This window comes from Mastigoproctus giganteus, chromosome 11 (assembly GCF_048544385.1).
Source record: "Mastigoproctus giganteus isolate SK-2022 chromosome 11, ASM4854438v1, whole genome shotgun sequence".
Classification (NCBI taxonomy): domain Eukaryota; kingdom Metazoa; phylum Arthropoda; class Arachnida; order Uropygi; family Thelyphonidae; genus Mastigoproctus; species Mastigoproctus giganteus.
Window position 1 is genome coordinate 156,623,421 of NC_143585.1, and position 21,538 is coordinate 156,644,958.

A 21,538-nucleotide genomic window follows, 5' to 3' on the forward strand; every position below is an offset into this window, starting at 1 on the left:
GATGCTACATATGATTGCTTTCTTGCATCACATGCCTCTACTACTACTATATATTAAAGTTTTGAGAGTGAGTTTCTCAATATGATCCAAATTTAAAACAACTGCATATAATTCTAAAGTGAAAACACAACATTCTAAGGCAAGTTGTAAAAAATAACATTTAGCAAGATGATTGCTAAATGTTATTTTAGTGTCTGTTTCAAAACTATCAGTGTATATTTGGGAGTAACAAGAGAAATAACAGTGAGTGAGCTACATGCAACTGGAGAATATTCTGGTTTGATATATTCTTTCCTCAACATTTAGAAGTATTCTGTAATATATTGTAAATTTAAATTTTGTAATCTTTTTAAAGTTCAAATTTTACCTCAATAATGGTTGCTATAAGAGCCACTTGAATACAAAGTCAATGGACATTGTGACTCAGAGAGAAACGGCTGCAGACATTTCTGGTGTGGGTCACAAGTTTGTTGATATCCTGTGGGATATATTCTAAGATCAGTCTAGTAGACAAATTAGACAAACTTAGCTCAATTAACGATTCTTTTCTTTACATCTGATGTAAGGAGTGCACCAATCTCAAATTAGAACTTGGTGATTTACAAAATGAATTTGAATCACTGAAGGAATGACTGCTTGCTCTATAACCAAATGTAACTGGGAGCTCATCAGGGACTCAACTATTTTGCAACCTGCCAAGGGCGCCTCTGTAGCCAGGTGGGAAGGAGCAGCAGTGCGTAGCACACGCTTCTTGATTAGACCGGGGTTCGAGCCCGTCACCACCAAATACGGAAGATGCGGAAAGGTCAGGGAATGACCACCGCATATCCCGGAGCAATATGGCCTTAGTTGCTAATGCTCCTAAAAACCAAAAACAAAAAAACTGCCAAGTGATGCACCCCCCCCCCAAATTAAGGTCTCAGAAAAGAATAGTCTAAGTGCACACTGGTTGAAGGTGATTTAGTTTTAATGGGAGAGTCAATTGACAGAAAAATGGGTAATATTTTTTTAAATAAAAATAGATGTATCGTAACCAGGGTGTGTTTGCCGGGAGCAACAATTGATGATGTTACCAACAGATTGTCATATTTTAAGTGGGTAAAGAGGGCATGATTATTCACATGGGGACTAATAATGTTAAAAAAACATGTTGTTAGATAATTATAGCATCTAGTGCCGGTCTTAGCAAATGTGGGGGCCCCCGAGTGGAACATGCTGACGGGGCCCCTTGAAAAATTCAATATTTTGAAATAAGGAAAAATGTAAAAACAAACTATTAATACTTTATTATTTTCATATTACAATGTATTAGCTCTGACATTTTGATAATATACACAAAACTAATCAGAAGAATATATTTTTCTTGCCCTTTTATCGGTGAAATCTTCCAAAACTTTCTCAAAATTTAAATTCCTTGGATCTGAAGCTGTAAGTCTCTCTCTTAAAGAGTCTTTGATCTCAGATATGTTTTAATTAAATCTAATCAGGAAAAGCTTCTTCTCCTGATGCTGCAGTCACTGGAATCATTAAAAATATTCTTAGCGATATAAATAAATTCGGAAATCCAGTGGCACTTTCATTAGTTGTGAGAAATTAAAATATTTGAAGGATTTTTGAAGCATGATTCTGACAGAATTGGTTTCGGTGCTTCCATTTCCTCCACTAGCATAAGGCCATCAATATCTGCCACATTCACAGACTTGACCAATTCGTTGCTCTCAATGATTTTAGCATCTGAAAGTGTGATTTCTAAATCTGCAGCGTGTTCTCTTACCTCATCCTTTGGAATTCATAGAAATTTACCCAAGAAACCAAAAAGATTATTACGTAATTTCAATATCACTTAATTTGGCTGTCAGCGTGCATTTACAAATCATTTTAAATAATCACAATCTAATTTGCAGAGTCATTTCTTATATTTAGCGTCTTTGACCCACTTATCACGAAAGTTTCAAAAAAAGGAAGTTGAAGAGTTCTGGGTGATTAGTGCAAATTCATATTATATCTTTCTCTGCTCTATAAATGATCCAGCAACAAATTTTTGGTGCACTACGGTCGTAGTTGCCAATGCATCTAATAAATCCCCAAACAAACAAACAAGCAACAAATTTTCAATAAAAAAAAAAAAAAAAAAATTACTGACTTCAGAATAATAAAATTACAAATCGTTCTGTCAAATTGGAATTGAAATGCAAAGAATTGAAATGCAAATTTAAATGCAAAGAATAGTAAAAATAAAAATATATTATTATGTTAGGGTTACCTGTAATTGATTACATAAACCCGTATTTGGGTCTGTAAATTGCGTGTGTTCTCAGGTGAATTTGCCTGTTTTGCTGGATGAAAAAAAAACCCCAATTTCTGGGGCTTTGATATCTATGCCCGAGTCCGACTAACTCAGCCATTGAGTGAAAAGAGCCCATTAAAGGTCCTCGTTCATCGACAGGATTCGAACCTAGGTCTTTTCCACCCAGTGTGTGAAGGACAGTGACAATACCACTGTGCTACCCGTGCAGAAATAGTAATAATAATAATTCATGGGATATTCATGTTTTGTTGAGGCGGATCCCAGGGTTTCCCTCATCAGCCGCCATTGTACATCTTTGGTGTAGACGCTCACACCAAAACCATTGTACATCTTTGGTGTAGAAGCTTAACCAAAACCAGCCATTTTTATGTAGTGTTGGTTGTATAAGTGTAGTGATATGGTGGGTTGTTATGTTTTCAGCTGGTACCTGTCTCTTAGCAGATGGGAAGTAGCAACATCTGGTCACCATATCTCACCCCATCCCCACCACGTGGAGGCAGCTAGGTTCTACTATCACTTGCTGGACTAACCCAGGGCAAAAGACCTGAGAGAGAGAGAATCCAAATTAGGATGAAATGAAAAGGGTATTGAAGGAGAAGTTTGGGAGCTGGAGAGGTAGGAAAGAATAGGAGAATCAAACAGAGGAATCCTCCAAAAATTAGAAGGTAGAAGAAATAAAGCAAGACTAAAAGAAATAGAGGTGGAGAAGTGCACTGACTTCTGATGCTATGGGAAATAATCCCGTTAGGATCCCCTCCTACATGACATGGGTCTAATCTCTTGTAGCCATTGCTCCAGGCACTTCCTCGGAAAAACAAGTTATTTATTATTATTTTTTTTTATTATTATTTCATTATTATTATTTTTTTTTTAACTCCAATCGCACTACAAACACATTCCATGTCTCCAGAAGAACAGCAAGAATTTATACTATAGACAGGACCAAGGATTCTTTGCAAAAAGGATTCTTCTGCTCGTAAGTTTACCTTTGGTGACACTCCGATTTCTAGGCAAGATGACATATCTCTCTTGACACAAGCACATTACAAATATTGCTTCCTCTACATCTAAAAAACTTGGTTTTCTCATTCGCTCTCGGCGTTAATTTTCTTCCAAACAGCTGTTCACTCTATACAAATCGCAAATCCGCCCTACCATGGAATATTGTTCTCACATCTGGCGCAGTGCCACAAAACCTCTCTCAGGCTTTTAGATTCCATTCAGAAGAGGGCAGACAGGTTAATTAATGACTCATTTCTAACACTCCACTCTCTGTCTCAGAGATGTACTGTTTCTGCTGCATGCCATTTCTACAGATACTTCCATGGGCACTGTTCTTCTGAATTGGCTTCTATAATTTCTGCTCTCTCTCTTTCAAAACAATCCAAACACATGCCGCCACCATCCAACAACCATTTACTGTCCCACTTCAAACTCACAGAACCAACTTTTCATCTTCCTCGTGTATTTCTCCAACTACCGTTTGATGGAATAAACTTCCTTCATATGTATTTCCTGAATACAGTCTACAGAGTTTCAAGCCTAATGTCAAAAAATATCTTCTTTCACCTTCTCAATCTCCAACCCAAGCACGGAACTAAGTACTATAGGTTCTAATACCTCTCGTGTTTGGGGTTTTCATAAAAAAAAAAAAAAAGGAACACGTTCAATGTCTAGCAGAGTATATTTGGTTACAAAGAGTATCCAATCATCATCAACTCATCCCAAATTAGCAAGTCTAAGCTCCTCTCTTCTTTTAAAAGCATGTAACACAAAGGTATTTGGTGCTATAAATGCTGCTTGAGATCAGATAAGTGTAGGTTTTTTCCCCATTATGAAGGTATCTGAAACAATCTGCAGTTCACGCCTGTAGTCTTTATAATATTGACAACTGAAAATAATGTGGTCAATACTCTCTTCCTCACAGAGACAAAGCGGGGTAGGAGACAATCCTAATTTGAATAATTTGCTGTTAATATTCCCGTGGCCGGTGAGTAAAAGTGTACCATGCAAGCCAGGTGCAAACCACAAAGATTCTCTCTTCCTGAACTCCTTCACCGATGGTAAAAACTCTCTGGTCACGGCACCATGTTCCGAAAGCTGACCAGTCTCTGCCATTTATCTACATAAATAGAACAAAGCCTTCTTTTCTCAGATACTAAAGAAGCACCTAGGTCAAGTTGCACATCATTCAAAGTAACAGCTATTGATTTCTTCAGGTGATATACCATATATTTGTATTGCATTTCATAGTGCAGAGGTAATTTTCCAAATAACACCTGCAAATCCATAGTAGAAGTGGTTTTACACGCCCATGACATCATCAGGAGGGCAGCACGCTGAGCCTGCAGAAGCTGTTTCATAATTGCGAACTTGTTGGCCTTATGTCCAGTCACATAAGCAATGATAGGTAAAAAAACACAATTATAGTATAACCTGAGTGAATGACCTCTCAGACCCCATTCCTGCCTGGTTACCTGTCTCAATCCGGATAAGAAAGGCTTGCACTTCTCATTCACATATCTCATGGGGTAGAAAACTTAGGGCATCATCAAGTTGAATACCTAAATATTTTGTTATGACGGTATATTTAATTGTCTGTCCTCTATACTTTAGAAGTGGTGGACGTTCTCTATCTAATTTTCCTTTTAAAAGTATCTGCGATGTTTACTTAGTTGTTTAGTTGTTTTAAAAGCATCTGTGATGTTTTAGTTGCTTTTCCTTTTAAAAGCATCTGCGATGTTTACTTGGTCTGCAATTCACAAACTTGCAGTTTGTGAATTACAGACCAAGTTGAAATTTCTTGTAAAATGCAGTTAGCTGTGTCTTCCAGATTCTTTCTTGAATTTCCACGGACAAGGATGATAAGATTGTCTGCATAGGCAATCATCTTTGTTCCTTCAAATTTCTTGGTGAGCCATGAATCAAACACAAGGGGCCAAGAATTGGTCCCTGCGAGCAACCCCTTGTAACATGTCTAGAGACCTGTTTAGTAGCACTCTCAACTATGATGGAGCGCTGGTAAAAATAGCTTGTAAGTAATTTGAAGATTGGTCTAGAAACCCCGGACTCCCGGAACCTCTCCAAAGCACTCTGCCACCAAAGGGTATCAAAAAAGAAAAAGTCCACAAAGAGGCCAAGAAGGTATTCTGTATCCAGTTTCCTTTTGCAAAGTAAAGAGTCTGGCAAATGCATCCTCAGTCCCCTTGCCACGAGTAAAACCAAATTGATCCGGAGATGATAATGCTTTATTGGTGTGAATAAATAATAGCCAATTAGCGATAACTTTTTCCAGTACCTTGCCCATAACTGGTAGCAAGGCAATCAGCCTGTATGAAGACGGGTCATCTTCAGGTTTCTTCAGATATTTTAAGAAGTATCTTAAAATTTGCAAGTTTCCAGGATTTAGGAAAAATTCCATGTTGTAGACAAGAATTAAACAGCTTGAGAATAAGAAGGAGAAACAATTTTCTCCTTTTTATTTTCAAGCTTATTCTCTTGAGAAGAAGAAACAACTTTCCAGGCTCTTTTGAAGTCGTCCACTTCAAGACCATCAAAACCTGGACATTCCCAGGCCACATTGAATTTATTACATTATCTACCTCGTCAAATGTGAAAGGAGGCTCTTTAAACTGTCCAATATGTAGATTTTTAGATTTAATTTCCATCTGCCCCAGGAGCTCACACGTTCTATCGTCCTGGTGTATGATTACATCATTAATTCTATTAATAGTAGACGTCCACAAAAGGGTGTCCTGATTCTCTGTAGTTTTAACTGCAGCACCTGGAGAGGTGTTTGCTGCAGTTACTGAGTAACAATCTTGTTATTCAGTAACTTGTACACCAGTCCCCAGGAATCAGGAAACTCACCATACTTTTCCATGAAGCCTTTTTCTGTCTATATATCTCTTGGCATCTACCAAAACCTCCAACACTTGCACATATTACCACCAAAACAGTTTTAGAACAGGCCAATCCAGCACAGAACTTACAATACAAGCTCATACCCATAACCCCCCCCCCCTCAGTCGATTCTGCCATCAACATTATTAAACTCAAATCCAGTCATAAAATTCTTCACTATGAAGCACTTATTATCGAATGGTTCCGGCACCATTCTAACCTTAATATCATAAACATGAAACTTCCCTTCAACCTTTCCCCGGCTTGGAACCTCTTGCGGTTAATGTTCCCACATGTCCAAAAGAGCATCACGGGAAGCACGGACAACCTTTAAAATGCAGCATGCATTCACTTTCCATTTAATTTGCCAACTAGAAGACGATATAATCAATAAAAGTCCTTCGTAATGACTATTGGCTCCATCATACTATATTATTCATTTTTAAAATTTTATTTCTAAATTTTAAATTTCATTTTAATTTTACTCAATAATTTCTTTCTTTTCTAATGACAACCTAAGATTGGAGACTTGCACTTCTACTTCTTTGGGCCCATTTTAAAATCTGTTAAATCATCCTTAACAACCCCTTTAATTTCCTTCACTCTACCTCCTCACCTAAATAAATACCATTCTTTCAAAAAAAATTATTGCAGATTTATTCAAAGGTGAGTACCATTTTTTAAGCACTTGCTATTCATATTTTAGTCATTAACCTATACCTGTTGAGTAAATCTGCAGATCTCTTACTCTTAATGTCATTAGTTCCAACGTGTACAACAATATCACATTTTGTGACCTGAAAAGATGATATCTGCTCTACAACGTCATCAACTTTAGCCCCGGGCACACATACCCTGGTTCTGTTCCACCTATCCTTCTTACATAGTAAGAAGGATAGGTGGAACAGAACCAGGTTGGTGACAATAGCATCCCCAACAATAACTAGTTCCTTTGGGACCAGCGCATTCTGCCTTGGAGATTGCCTCTGTGTTGCCTGATGTATAAGAGTGAGAGATGCACAGGGTCATATTTTTTATCAGTTAAAATCAGGTAAAAGGAATCTATTTTGTTGAGATGATACACATTTGAACAAAGATAGTGCAAGGATTTTTATGCCAGTACCATTAAGGATAACTTAAGGGTTCAGGGAAACTACTAGTTGGGAGAAGGGTAATACAGATCTGCATTTAACTGATGTTATGAGTCAAAGTAATGCTTGACCTCACCTCAAGAATTGTTTGTTGCCATAACAGCTGATGTTGGCAAGACGTTTAGAGGGGTAGCAACATTTCAAACGAGCAGGACAAAGCTAGGGTAACAATCCTGAATAGCTTCAAGGGATGTGTCAGGGAAGCAAACTATAGAAGAATATTTATAAAACGGCTGAATTTGAACTCCTTATTAGGAAAACTAATGCTGACATAACAGGGCTAACAATGCCATCTAGAAACTGGGGATGATGAGTTCCAATATGGTATGTATAATGTATAGGAAAGATAGGGAATATAGAAGGGGCGGTGAGGGCCATGCTTCTTATCAAAAGAGGGCCTAAGCGTGAAAACAGCTTTTGCTGAGTAAGAAGTTACTTCTGTAATTTGTGTGGTGTGAGTTAGAAGCAGCATGGGAGTAACCTACAGACTAAAAGATTATGAAGAATATGACGAGATTCTCTACAAGCAGATAGAATGGGCAAACAAGTGTGAATATCTTATTATAGGTGACTTCAATGTAATAGTAGTAGTAGTAGTAGTAGTAATGGAGGCATGTGATGCAAGAAAGTAAGGGTATGAGCTTATGTAGCATAAGTCAAAAAACAAAAAAATATATATACTGTATTTCACACATCCATTCCCTCTAAAAGTTTGTCATGTACCTCGAATTATTTAAGCTATCAACTTCCATAATGACAGATGGAAGTTTGTTCCAGCAATTAACCACCTGCTGGCTAAAGGCAAATTTCTGCATATCTATTCTACAACTGCCTTTCCTCAATTTGAATTTATACCCCCTCAGGTTCGTAATCTGAACAAGTGGAAGAATCCCATCCCATTCAAGGCCTTATACACCTCAATCAGATCACATTGCAAGTGTATAGTCTCCAGCCACTGCAATTTGCAGAACTTAAGCCTTTCTTGGTAAGAAGACCCCCTTTGTTTCCCCACTAATCTTGTTGCCCTTATACACTCAAGCAACTCAAATCCTTCCTAAAATGAAGCCTCCAGACCTGTATACATTACTCAAGGCATGGCCTGACCATCATTGCCTTATATAAAGGGATAATCAGCTCCTTTTGCCTTAGACAAAGGGATAATCACCTGCTAGCAAAATTCCTGTATATCATTGACAATACCCCATGACCTGCTCTGGCAGCTTGTCTGCATTGCTCAGAAAACTTCATATCTGACTGAACAATTACTCCCAAATCTTTTTCATTTTCTACCACCTGAAGTGAAGTACCACACAGTTGCTATGTTTCTCTGGGATTACTTATACCCATATGCAGTACTTTGCATTCATCAATGTGCCCCAGTTTGACTGGAATAAGTGTGGGGGGAACTCACTATGGAGATTTTTTTTTTTTTTTTTTTTGCTATATGATTATTATTTGTACCAGCACATTAGAGAAAATACTAGGAGTGAGAATATTCATAACTTCACTGCTCATGAACCAGAAGACAACACAAGGCTTGCACAGTGATTTTTGGAAGATGAAAAAATAGGTTGCAGTAGTTAAAGGTAAAGACAGAAATTTTAATTTCAAAAGAGGAAGGCTATGACAGTTTAAAGGTGCTATATAGCATCTATTAATTGGATGGATTGCAGTGAGGGTTAATACATTTGAATTATGGAATATCTTTAAATCAAAAATAACAGAAGCCACGAACACATTCATACCATTAAAAACTTATTGCACAATGAGAATGACAAAATGGATGAATGGCATTCATCCATTCTGGTCAGTATAATTGAGCAAAAAAAGATGGCATGGAACAGTTAGAGGACAAAAAAAAAAAAAAAAAGTACCGAGGTCTACAACTGCTTTAATGTATTTAGCTATTAAAAATCATCTTACAAGTTGATTTGAAATAGTAACACATATAAGGGAGACCAATGCTGCATATGAGAAAGCACTAGCTAAGAGAGCAAATAAAAACTGGTGTGCAAAACTTAAGGATGAACACTATTTCTAAAGGTTACAGCCATAAAATCTTTACTTAACATACTCTTTACTGATGAGAGTATATTCAGTCTCAGCAGCAATTCTGGACATCAGCTAATCTGGCGAGAGGTTGGCACATGGTATCACCCCATAAGCATCACTGAAAGGGATCAATATGCCGATCAAGGTGTTCTCATCTGGGGAGGCATTATCTTGGATGGATGTACGCAACTCCAGATACTGGAAGGCGGCACTGTAACCAGTGCACACTACTGTACTGAGGTAATCTTTCCCCATGTGCGTCTGTTCCGAGGTGCCATTTGCTCCGAGTTTGTGTTTATGGATGATAACGCCATACCCCATCGCACTGCAGCTGTTGACATGCTTTTCGAAAGTGAGGACATTGTCTGTATGGATTTTTTTTTGAAATTATTATTATTTTATTTTTTTTTATTTATATATATTTTTTATATATTTTTTTATATTTTTATTTTATTATTATTTTTTAATTTTTTTTATTTTTTATTTATTTATTCATTTATTATTTATTTATTTATTATTATTATATTTATTTATTATTATTATTTTATTTATTTATTTACTTTTTTTTTTTCCTCCTCTGGAGTGGGCCCCCAGAGGAATCTGGCCCATCTTTTGCCAACATCAGGTGGGTTAGAGTCTCGAATTAAGACAGTGCGAACTCCATTGAGACTGGCCCACCTTCCCGTGGTGTGGACGAGTTGTCAGCAGTAGGGAAAAACCTTAGAGGCAATGATTAAGAATGCAATCCAGGGACATTTAGAAAGAAATGTCATTCTGAAGGACACAACATGATTTTGTTAAGGAAAAAATCATTTTTAACAAACCTAATAGGCTGTCTTGGCACAATTATTACAATTATTTGTGAGCTGAATGTAGGGTACAATTCCAACATAGTTTATTTGGATTTGGGCAAACCATTTGACTTAGTCCCTCATGAGAGGTTACTGTACAAGCTGGAACATGTTGGAATTACTGGAAAGATTCTAAGATGGATTGCTGAGTTGCTGCAGGGCAGAAAGCAGAGAGTTGTGATATTCTTCAGATTGGTGTAACATCAGAAGTCGAGATCCCCCAATGATTGTTTCTAATTTTCATAAACAACATTGATGAAGGGACAGAAGGTGAATGTCAAAATTTGCAGCCGCCATAAAGATTGGTAGAGTTCTTAATGAGGAGTGCCACATAGCACTCCTTCAGGATGACTTGAACAGGCTTCAAGCATGGTCATAAAAGTGGCAGCAAAATGCTACTCCCTAAGTGTAACACTTAGGGAATAGCAACCCCAGAATAAACTATACACTTGATAAGCTCGAATTAAAAGAAAAAAAACAGTAGAGGAAGAAAGGAATCTAGAATTACTATATGGGCAGATAAGAAGTATACTGAGCAGTGTACATAGGAGGCCATCAAATCCCATACTGTCCTATCGATGATTTATCAAATATTAATCTGTAGAGATAAGGCAGTCATAATCCAACTGTATAATGCAATTCTGCAGTGCAGACAGGCCAGAAGAGCCAATGGGGTTTTCCAGTGATATACAGGAATTTTTCCATTAGGGTGATAATCCCATTGATCAGGCAATGGTCAGGCCACACCTTGAGTACTGCATACAGTTCTGGAAGCCTTATTTTCCTGCAAGTGATAGTATTTTTCCCCAAAATTATGCTTAGAAAAGTCACAATTTTCATTTAAATTAAATCCATGTTTAGTACTAATATTTTGATGCTCTTATTAATATCCATTTTCAAAGATCTACTGAAAACAATTCAAATTTACTGCTCAGGTCAAACCTCACATCAACAGCCTGAATGAGAGGGGCTCATGGAAGTTGTTGGTCATGATTCCTCTTTGCTTGATTTCATTGTTACTGGTGGCAAGTCAGGCATGTTTCAGATATACTCAAAAAACAAGGAGATAACATATGAAACAGCAATCATGATGCCTTTCGACACAATAAATTTAATTTCAAAAATCAAACTGAAGTGTGATGCTAATAATTTTTTTTTCGATATAAAGGAATTATTCCAAAGGAAATCGTTCCACCAGGACCCATCATTCATGATAATCAGTGGAAGTGTAAGAATAAACCACCTCCCTTATTTACCTAACTTATCCTCCAAATTCTTTCTCTGCAAAACCAAACCCATGCTTATAATGCGGCAATTTGATAGTGTGCAGGATATAAAAATAAATGTGAGAAAGGAATTGGGAGAGATCAATTCAAATATGTTTATAAAAAAAATGTTTCCAATAACTCTATGAGTGATCCCATAAATGTGTAGCTGCTCAAGATGATTACTTTAACCCTTCATAGTCCAATGTCAGGTTCAGCATGCCTGTTGGTTTCCGATTATCGAATTTGTTTTTCCACTATACTTGCATAATTCTTGTACTACCATATTCTATTTACATTTCATATAAACAACTGAAAGTTAAATTCATATTTATTGAATTTTTATTCATTTGTTAAGTGCATGTGATGTTTTTTTAATTATCTTTCAGTCCATGTCGTGGCAAAGAAAATATTAGCTTTTCCAATTATGAAATTTGTTTCATAAATGAAATTTATGAACTCAATTACTGTAATGCCATCTATTTATACTTCACATAAAGAATCCTAAAAACTAATTTTATGCTTATATTCCATTGTTAACAGCAAGCAGTTTTTTTGGTCCTCTTAATGTTCAAATTGAGGCACTGCCTCAACTAGTGCAACCGTCGGCATTTCCAATTATGAAATGTAAAATATCCTGCATGTACCCATGACTGCCATTCATTTATATATTTCAAATAAACAATCTGAAACACTAAGTGGATGTTTATTGATGTTTATAATCAATTTTTAACAGCAGGAGGCACTGGTGTTTCCCCCCATTATAGAAAGTCACACAGTACCTTACACTCTGTGCTAGGGTGAAGTATTTAGACATGCCATCATGATCTAGTAAAGACCTTTTTTTGATGGTGACATTGAGGAATTATTAGACCTTTCTGAAGAAATTGAGGATGAGAAAAAAGGAAAACTCTTAAAGATAAGATAGTTTCTGACTGTTCCATGGTGTAATTGGGTTTAGGTTCACTAAATTAACTAAAGGAGTTTTTTGGAGTTACTATCAACATGGGACTAAAATGATAAAAAACTGATATAAAAAAAATAATGTTCTGATAAATGAACAGACAGAATTAAATTTTTCAAGAATGTATTTAGCAGGAAGAGATCTCTGCAGATATTTTGGATGGTGAAAATTTGCCCACTCACAAGAGGACAAACAAGGAATTCAACGAATGAGCTCTTTATTAAAATACATTTTCAATTAATGTATGAAAAGTTGTGAATATTTTCTTATAGGAAGAAATATTTCATTAGAAATTTTAAACTGTTTTGTCACATTATTTTATATATTAGCTCATGTAAACCTGAAAACAAATAATTTTTGACCATCACATTCCAACTAGTCATTTGTTTTTTTAATGTTAGAGCTGGACTGCATGGGGAAGACAGTGAAAACGATGGTGGACTGCAAAGAATTAAAAAATATTAAATTTTTTTTTTTTTTTAAATCTAATTTTTTAAAAACAGACTATGTCCTGGATGTTAGGCCCAACATAATTCCAAGCACAAGCATCTAAACATGGTTCATGACTGCTATATAAGGTTAACAACTGTAAAATTTCAAAAAGTTTAATTAAAAACTCCTTGATTTAGTTGTCATATCAGAGTAAACAGAACATAACTGTTAAACCTTGTTTAATTTTAGATGGATTTTGCACTTAATTTACTCATATGCTGGCGCCTTCGTAGCCAGGAGCACCAGTTTGTTGCACACGCTTCTTGATTAGACCGGGGTTCGAGCCTGTGACCACCAAATCGGAGGTTGCGGAAAGGTCAGGGAATGACCACCACATATCCCCGGAGCAATATGGCCTTAGTTGCTAATGCTCCTAAAAACCAAAATAATAACAACTCATATGCTTGGAATTAAATAATAGTTTAATAGTGTTGAAGTGAATACCTAAGCATTTCGTTTCCTGTCAAACTGAAATTATTATTAGTGAAAACACAGCAGAAAGACAGAAAATATTGCTATAATCAGTTCGAAAGACTAAGTTAGTAATATGTACCACCAAAATAGTTAGTTACCATTTAGAAGTTGTAGTATGACTTTAAAGTACTGTTTTATTGGACTAGATTCAAAATAGCAAAAGTTTAAAATTCCAGCATTCACCTTCAAGTAATCAAGGTGAGTACTGAAATTTTAAGCTTTTGCTATTTTGAATCTAGTTAGTTACCTTAAGTATATGCTTAAAGTGCCTTTCCAGGAATATGCCATTTCCTTTCCCCCTACCAAATCCAAACCATGTGGAGGTGGAACCACCTATAACAAAGTATCCACTTCAATTGAGATTAAGAAATATTTACAATCAAACGGCTTTTGTACCTGTAATAACTTTATTCAATCAAAGTAGCTATAAGATATAGCATCTTTCTGGGTCTCAGTTAGGAGACAAAGAATATTTGCTTAATGGGAGAGGGATAACTTATCTAAATTACATTTTACAGCAATACTTGTGAGCCTGTTGTTACCACTGCTGAAACTAGGATTGTTGGATTTTTTTGAGAAGTAGCCATGGCAGAAGCAATTTCAGAAGATCTGGGTTGGGGTCAAAAGAGGGAGAAATGGAGAGGGAGAGCATGGGCAAGGGGGGAAATTGTTTGGAAGAGGGGAAAATGTATCTAATGGAAGGAGGCACTTCCCACTGTTTCTATTTCTGTTGGACAGATCGCAGAAAACCCACTATTGATGACAGATTCCACAGAATCTCTGAATGCCATTTTGGAGGATTTCAAGTTGAAATTGAAATCCTCAAATTCTTGCAATGGAGAAATACCAGAGAAATAAAAATTTTATTGGAACCACCAAGGTTCACTCCAATCCAATTCTAATTTTCTACCATACGAGAGTTCATTAAGACGGAAAACAGTCTGGTAATAGCATGCCACTGAGTTTTTAATATATTAATTTTTTTAGTCTAAAATTAAAAAAAAAAACTAAAATTATTAATAAATATATTAATAATTTTAGTTTGCTTTTGGATAATAATGTTTCTAAAATTGGTAAAAGATGGAGAGAAGACAAAGGCAGAAATAAATAAAAATTGTTTTACTATCTAATTTTTAAGTATCTGATACATTCAGATACTTAAAAATTAGAGGAGTTCCATCATGTGTGAAAATGTTAAGGAGATTCCATCATGTGTGAAAGTCATACATTCCATGTGTGAAAGGTGTTAAGGAAATCATCAAATGGTGGACCAACAAAATAATAATCTTTAATAAAACACCTACTACAAGTCTATATAAAAATTTAAGTTTACTGGGATTTTTTTCTTTTAGTTAGTTAATTAAAGAAACATTGGTCACAACAGAATGATGTTTTGAATAACTGTGTGGCCTGTAGTGTATGTATGATTATTATAAATAAATGTCTAAATAGTTTGTCTAATAATTTTATCAACATAATAAGAAAATTTAATAAAAGCTAATCTATATTTTTGTTTATAGAGTGGTTATATTGAAACAAGTTGCAAGCAGTGACTGCAACTATATATTTCTCCATGCCAAAAAAAGTTTATTATTAATTATTATAATTAACGACAGCTACTTGTAACTAAAAATTTTATAATAAAAACTTACTGAATCAAATATACAGACTGATGAGGGTGAGTTGCCTCTCTGTTTCAGAATCACAGATTTTAAAAAATCTTCAAATACAGAATTGATATATATGTCTTCATTTTCCACAGAAATATTGCATTTTTCTTTTATTTCTTCAACAAGTCTGAAATTAAAATGATTCTAATTTTTTTTTTTTTTTTTTTTATTAAAAAACAAAATTCCCATGCAACTATAAAATTGTGAGCCTTTAATGCAGCAAATATTTGCAAGTGAGATATAATATTACTAGTGCATTTACCAGTGGAATTAAAAACATGCTCAGATTGTAATCCCCCAATCAAATATTTTTAAACTTTAAAACTTTAAATAATCAGAGAAGATTATTTTATAAATTTAAAATTATTCCATAAACTTGAAACACACAAAAGAATATTATTAATATTTACTATAAAAGTGTTCAAGTACTCTTATCTCAATTGTTTCCCAGATAATATGAGTGGTTTTTAAGGGGGGAGAGAGAAAGAGATTCCATCAGGATATAAAAGAAATAGTAAAGAGGTACAACGGAGTCAATGTGAATTTCAATGTGATAGGTGATAATTGCTAGCAGCTAAAAAGAGGAACAGCCACTGAAACTAGCACAAGGAACTTAAAAAAAAAAAAAAAAAGCACAAATTTAACATAGTCTAATGTATAAGAAATCCTTGACAGGAGGACATGGCCTTTGTTATGTAAAATTCTGTAACAATACAAAATAAACTAGAAATACCTAAACCAATATTTTATTTTATTTTATTTATTTTATATTTTTTTTAATTCTTTCATAACATGATACAGCAAATTTCAAGCAACTTCCAAAATTTTCATTAAAAATGTACTCTGTATTATTTATTAACAGTAAAACAGAGAAATTTTCTTAAAATTCACAATTTGCTTATTGGAGGCTTGAAGTGGTGGAACCCATGAGCAAAGTTTCGGTCAACCCTTCCCTATCTCTTCCATCATCCAGTATGATTGATGACTTTTGAAGTTATGATGAATGTCATGGTGAGATCCAATATTCCTTACATTTCGAGGGTACAGTCCTAAAACGGTGTTCGCAGGCCGGCCGCTAGTTAGTACACTGGACCGAATCTATTGGCAACTCTCTCTAGGAGGCTTCCGGATCAGCTAGTGTATAATCTTGCTACCTCTACTCTGCCAGATAGTGACTGGAGGGAGTCCGAGCAGTGTGTATGCAGGGAGCATTGTCGAGGCCACGTTATGTCAAGGATCTGGGTATATTCTTACCATGTGTACGCCATATTCAAAAATTTCATTACTTCATACAGCATGTCCCACCCACTTTTTCTTACTATTGAATACACCATGAATTGTCAAACTAATAGAGCAAGCTTATCTGCAAAAAGATCTAAACCTCCCAAGCACTTCCTAATTCATTTCATAAATATACATGGTCTCAGTTCTAATCTCAATGATGCCCACTTCCACTTGCAGTCTGCTAAACCCCATTTACTTTTTCTGACAGAATCTCAGTTATCAGTTGATTCAACTACTGCTCATCTCAGATGCCCAAATTATTCGCTGTATGATTCCTTTCGCCTAAAAGGTGGTACTTGTGCATACGTCCGTTCTGATATTCCCTGTCAGAGACTTGGCAATTTGTAATCTCCTCTCTTTGATTTTCTCTGGCTTAAAATCTCTCTACCTCATTGTGTAAAATTCATCTGTTGTCTCTACCGTTCTCCCAACTCCACTAATCACTTGGAGCTCTTTGACTTCCTCTCTTTGCAACTTGACTTTCTTCAGTCCAACTTTGCTAACAGTGAGATAATTTTCCTTGGTGATTTTAATGTTCACAACTCCAGCTGACTTCTGTTTTCTAGTCACACCAACCCAGCAGGTCGAGATGCTGAAGCTTTTGCAATTACTAATGACCTAGCACAGATTGTTCATTTACCTACAAGAATACCGGACAATCCTAATCATACGCTTGATCTTTTTCTCACAAACAACCCTTCTAAGTACACGGTCAAAGTGAGAGGTCCTTTAGGCACTTCAGATCACAACTTGGTGATTGTCTCTTCTCCAATGGAACCTTTATCTCATGGCTATTCCCGACCTCGTCTTGTTTGGCATTACAAGAATGCAAAATGGGATGACCTGCGAGACTTCTTTTCTTCTTTTCCTTGGTCGGATTACTGTTTCAAAACTTCTGATGTCAATGTTTGCTCAGATCGAGTCAGTGAAATTATTCTTGCAGGAATGGAATCCTTTATCCCACACTCCACTTTAAAATCTCATCCTTTATCTAAACCTTGGTTTTCCAATAAATGTGCTAAGGCTGTTCAAGAGAAGAATGTTGCATATCGTAATTGGCTTGGTTCTAATTCTTCAGTTTCATTTTCTGCCTACACCAAAGCTCGGAACAATTGTAAAGCAGTTATTAATCAGTCCAAACTAGAGTTTGAACAGGCTAAGAGTAGAAAACTTGCTTCTTGTCCTAATGGTAGCCAAGCATTCTGGTCTCTTGCCAAAGCTATTAGCCGCAACTTTTGCCCATCTCTGCTCCCACCTCTGTCCAAACCAGATGGTTCTGTTGTCACTTCAGTCAAGGATAAGGCTGACCTGCTAGCATCCCATTTTTCTTCCAGCTCATGTATTAATGATCTTGGTAAAACATCTCCCACCAATCCCAACACGCTCCATTCAATGCCTCCTGTGGTCTTCCATCAAAAGGATATCAGAAGGATTTTGATGAATCTTGATGCTAAGAAAGCTCCATGTCCTGATGGTATTTCTCCACTTGTTCTCAAAACCTGTGCTCCCGAACTTACTCCTATTTTTGCCGCCTTTTTTCACTTTCTTATTCCAAAGGTGTTTTTTCTTCTGCTTGGAAATTTACTCATATTCAACCAGTTCCTAAAAAGGGTGACAAATCCCTCCCACCCAATTATCGTCCCATTGCAATTACTTCTACTCTTTCAAAAGTAATGGAGAAATCAATTAACCGCCAACTCTTAAACTACCTAGAAACCTTCCGTCTGATCCACGATCGCCAGTATGGATTCCGTCAGTGTCGATCCACTGGTGATATTCTGGCTTATGTTTCCCATTTATGGACTAATTCAATGGAAAGGTTCGGTGAAACACAAGTAGTTGCCTTGACATTTCCAAGGCTTTTGATCGTGTTTGGCATAAAGGTCCACTAAACAAGCTTCCATCTTATGGTTTGCCAACCGTTTTTAGTAATTGGTTATTCAGTTTTCTCTCTGATTGCTCACTGAGGGTGATGGTAGATGGCTCTCTGTCTTCTAACTTCTCCACTAATGCCAGTGTGTCCCCCAAGTTTCATTACTTTCCCCCACTCTTTTCCTCTTGTATATTAATGACCTTCTTCCATTGACTGGAAATCCTATCCATAGTTTTGCCGATGATAGCACATTGCATTCCACTTTCCATTTTGAGAAAGCTTGTCCTGCTCAATCAGCTTCAACTTCTTGAAAATCTGCTACCAATTCCTTAAATGCCGATCTTCGGGTAATTCTCCAGTGGAGCGAAGACAACTTAGTTGATTTCAACCCTTTTCTCGCAAAAAGGATTCTTCTGTGCCTATGCTTATCTTTAGTGACACTCCGATTTCTAGGCACATCGATATATCTCTTTTGGGGATTACCCTGACTTCTAATCTCTCTTGGCACAAGAACATTACAAATATTGCTTCCTCTGCATCTAAAAAACTTGGTTTTCTCTTTCGCTCTCGGTGTTACTTTTCTTCCAAACAGCTGCTCACTGTATAAATCACAATTCCGCCCTGCCGTGGAATATTGTTCCCACATCTGGGGTGGTGCCCCCAAAACCTCTCTCAGGCTTCTTGATTCCATTCAGAAGAGAGCAGTGAGGTTAATTAATGATTCATCTCTAACAGAATCTCTCCGCTCGCTTTCTCACAGATGTACTGTTTCTGCTGCATGCCTCTTCTACAGATACTTCCATGGGCTCTGTTCTTCTGAATTGGCTTCTATAATTCCAGCTCTCTCCTTCAAAACAGTCCGAACACGTGCCGCTACCAGCCAACATCCATTTACTGTCCAACTTCAAACCCACAGAACCAACTTTTCAGCTTCCTCATTTATTCATTCAACTGCCGTTTTCTGGAACAACCTTCCTTCATACTTATTTCCTGAAAATTACAATCTACAGACGTTCAAGTCCAATGTCAACAAATATCTTCTTTCGTCTTCTCAACCTCCAACCCAAACACAGTACTAAGTACTATAGGTTCTAATACCTCTCATGTTTGGGGTTCAGATAAAAAAAAAAAAAAAAATTCATACTGGTATTATTCCTGTGGAGGGAAATGGGTATGTATACAATACACATTATTACTTTATTGATTACGTGGGTTCCTCTCATACAGAAAAAAAATTAAAAAAGGAAAAATTAAGTTGTTATTCTAAGTTTGCAGTATCAGAAGTGCAGGGTTTTTTTTTTTTTTTTTTTATTGAGGAGTTGCAAGAATAGTACAGATTATTTGCTTTTTTATTTTTTATTATTATTTTTATTTATTTATTTAAAGTGTAGTGGAAATCATAATATAGGAATTAGCCAGTGAATGAGTATACTTACTGTGGAGAATGTTAAGGAGTCTGACTGCTGTAAATGAATTGATATAACGATTTCAGTTAAAAATTAGCATTTGATCAAAATGATAAGTTAAAGGAGGGATGATATATAGATTCAGTTATAATTAAAAAAGCTGCATATGAAAGTATCAAGCCATTGGGAATGGCAATGAGAACAAAATTAGACTCTGGAAAAATCTCGTTGGACTGGAAAGGTGTAAAGTCTCTCCAATACACAAAGGTGATGCTAAGCAGGAGTTAAGTAATTACAGGCTAGTGAATTTGACTACTGTGATGGGAAAAAGATCACAGTGAGTCTGTTGTTAAAGATGCAATTTGGAATCATTTCAATAAGAATGACATCTTGAAGTGATCTCAGAATGAGTTCATTAAGGAGAAAATCATGTGTGACCAGTCAGACATCTGCTGAATGCATCAGCAGGATGCTTCCAGCAGGTCAGAATTGTTACTTGCATCCAACTGATATTGGATGCAAGTAACAATGTAACAAGTATTGGATGCAAGTAACAATGTAACCGCCAACTCTTAAACTACCTAGAAACCTTCCGTCTGATCCACGATCGCCAGTATGGATTCCGTCAGTGTCGATCCACTGGTGATATTCTGGCTTATGTTTCCCATTTATGGACTAATTCAATGGAAAGGTTCGGTGAAACACAAGTAGTTGCCTTGACATTTCCAAGGCTTTTGATCGTGTTTGGCATAAAGGTCCACTAAACAAGCTTCCATCTTATGGTTTGCCAACCGTTTTTAGTAATTGGTTATTCAGTTTTCTCTCTGATTGCTCACTGAGGGTGATGGTAGATGGCTCTCTGTCTTCTAACTTCTCCACTAATGCCAGTGTGTCCCCCAAGTTTCATTACTTTCCCCCACTCTTTTCCTCTTGTATATTAATGACCTTCTTCCATTGACTGGAAATCCTATCCATAGTTTTGCCGATGATAGCACATTGCATTCCACTTTCCATTTTGAGAAAGCTTGTCCTGCTCAATCAGCTTCAACTTCTTGAAAATCTGCTACCAATTCCTTAAATGCCGATCTTCGGGTAATTCTCCAGTGGAGCGAAGACAACTTAGTTGATTTCAACCCTTTTCTCGCAAAAAGGATTCTTCTGTGCCTATGCTTATCTTTAGTGACACTCCGATTTCTAGGCACATCGATATATCTCTTTTGGGGATTACCCTGACTTCTAATCTCTCTTGGCACAAGAACATTACAAATATTGCTTCCTCTGCATCTAAAAAACTTGGTTTTCTCTTTCGCTCTCGGTGTTACTTTTCTTCCAAACAGCTGCTCACTGTATAAATCACAATTCCGCCCTGCCGTGGAATATTGTTCCCACATCTGGGGTGGTGCCCCCAAAACCTCTCTCAGGCTTCTTGATTCCATTCAGAAGAGAGCAGTGAGGTTAATTAATGATTCATCTCTAACAGAATCTCTCCGCTCGCTTTCTCACAGATGTACTGTTTCTGCTGCATGCCTCTTCTACAGATACTTCCATGGGCTCTGTTCTTCTGAATTGGCTTCTATAATTCCAGCTCTCTCCTTCAAAACAGTCCGAACACGTGCCGCTACCAGCCAACATCCATTTACTGTCCAACTTCAAACCCACAGAACCAACTTTTCAGCTTCCTCATTTATTCATTCAACTGCCGTTTTCTGGAACAACCTTCCTTCATACTTATTTCCTGAAAATTACAATCTACAGACGTTCAAGTCCAATGTCAACAAATATCTTCTTTCGTCTTCTCAACCTCCAACCCAAACACAGTACTAAGTACTATAGGTTCTAATACCT

General features: G+C 36.5%; 1 protein-coding gene across 3 annotated transcripts in view; it reads right to left on the bottom strand.

The window, feature by feature from the left end:
- Window positions 1-21,538, bottom strand: part of LOC150078525 (mitochondrial 10-formyltetrahydrofolate dehydrogenase) — a 910,691-nt gene that overhangs the window by 486,725 nt on the left and 402,428 nt on the right. For all 3 annotated transcript variants that reach the window (XM_090385282.1, XM_090385283.1, XM_090385284.1), the window contains one exon: window positions 15,113-15,257. In XM_090385282.1, the coding sequence (XP_090241408.1) occupies window positions 15,113-15,257 (145 nt within the window). The remainder of the gene's footprint in view (window positions 1-15,112; window positions 15,258-21,538) is intronic.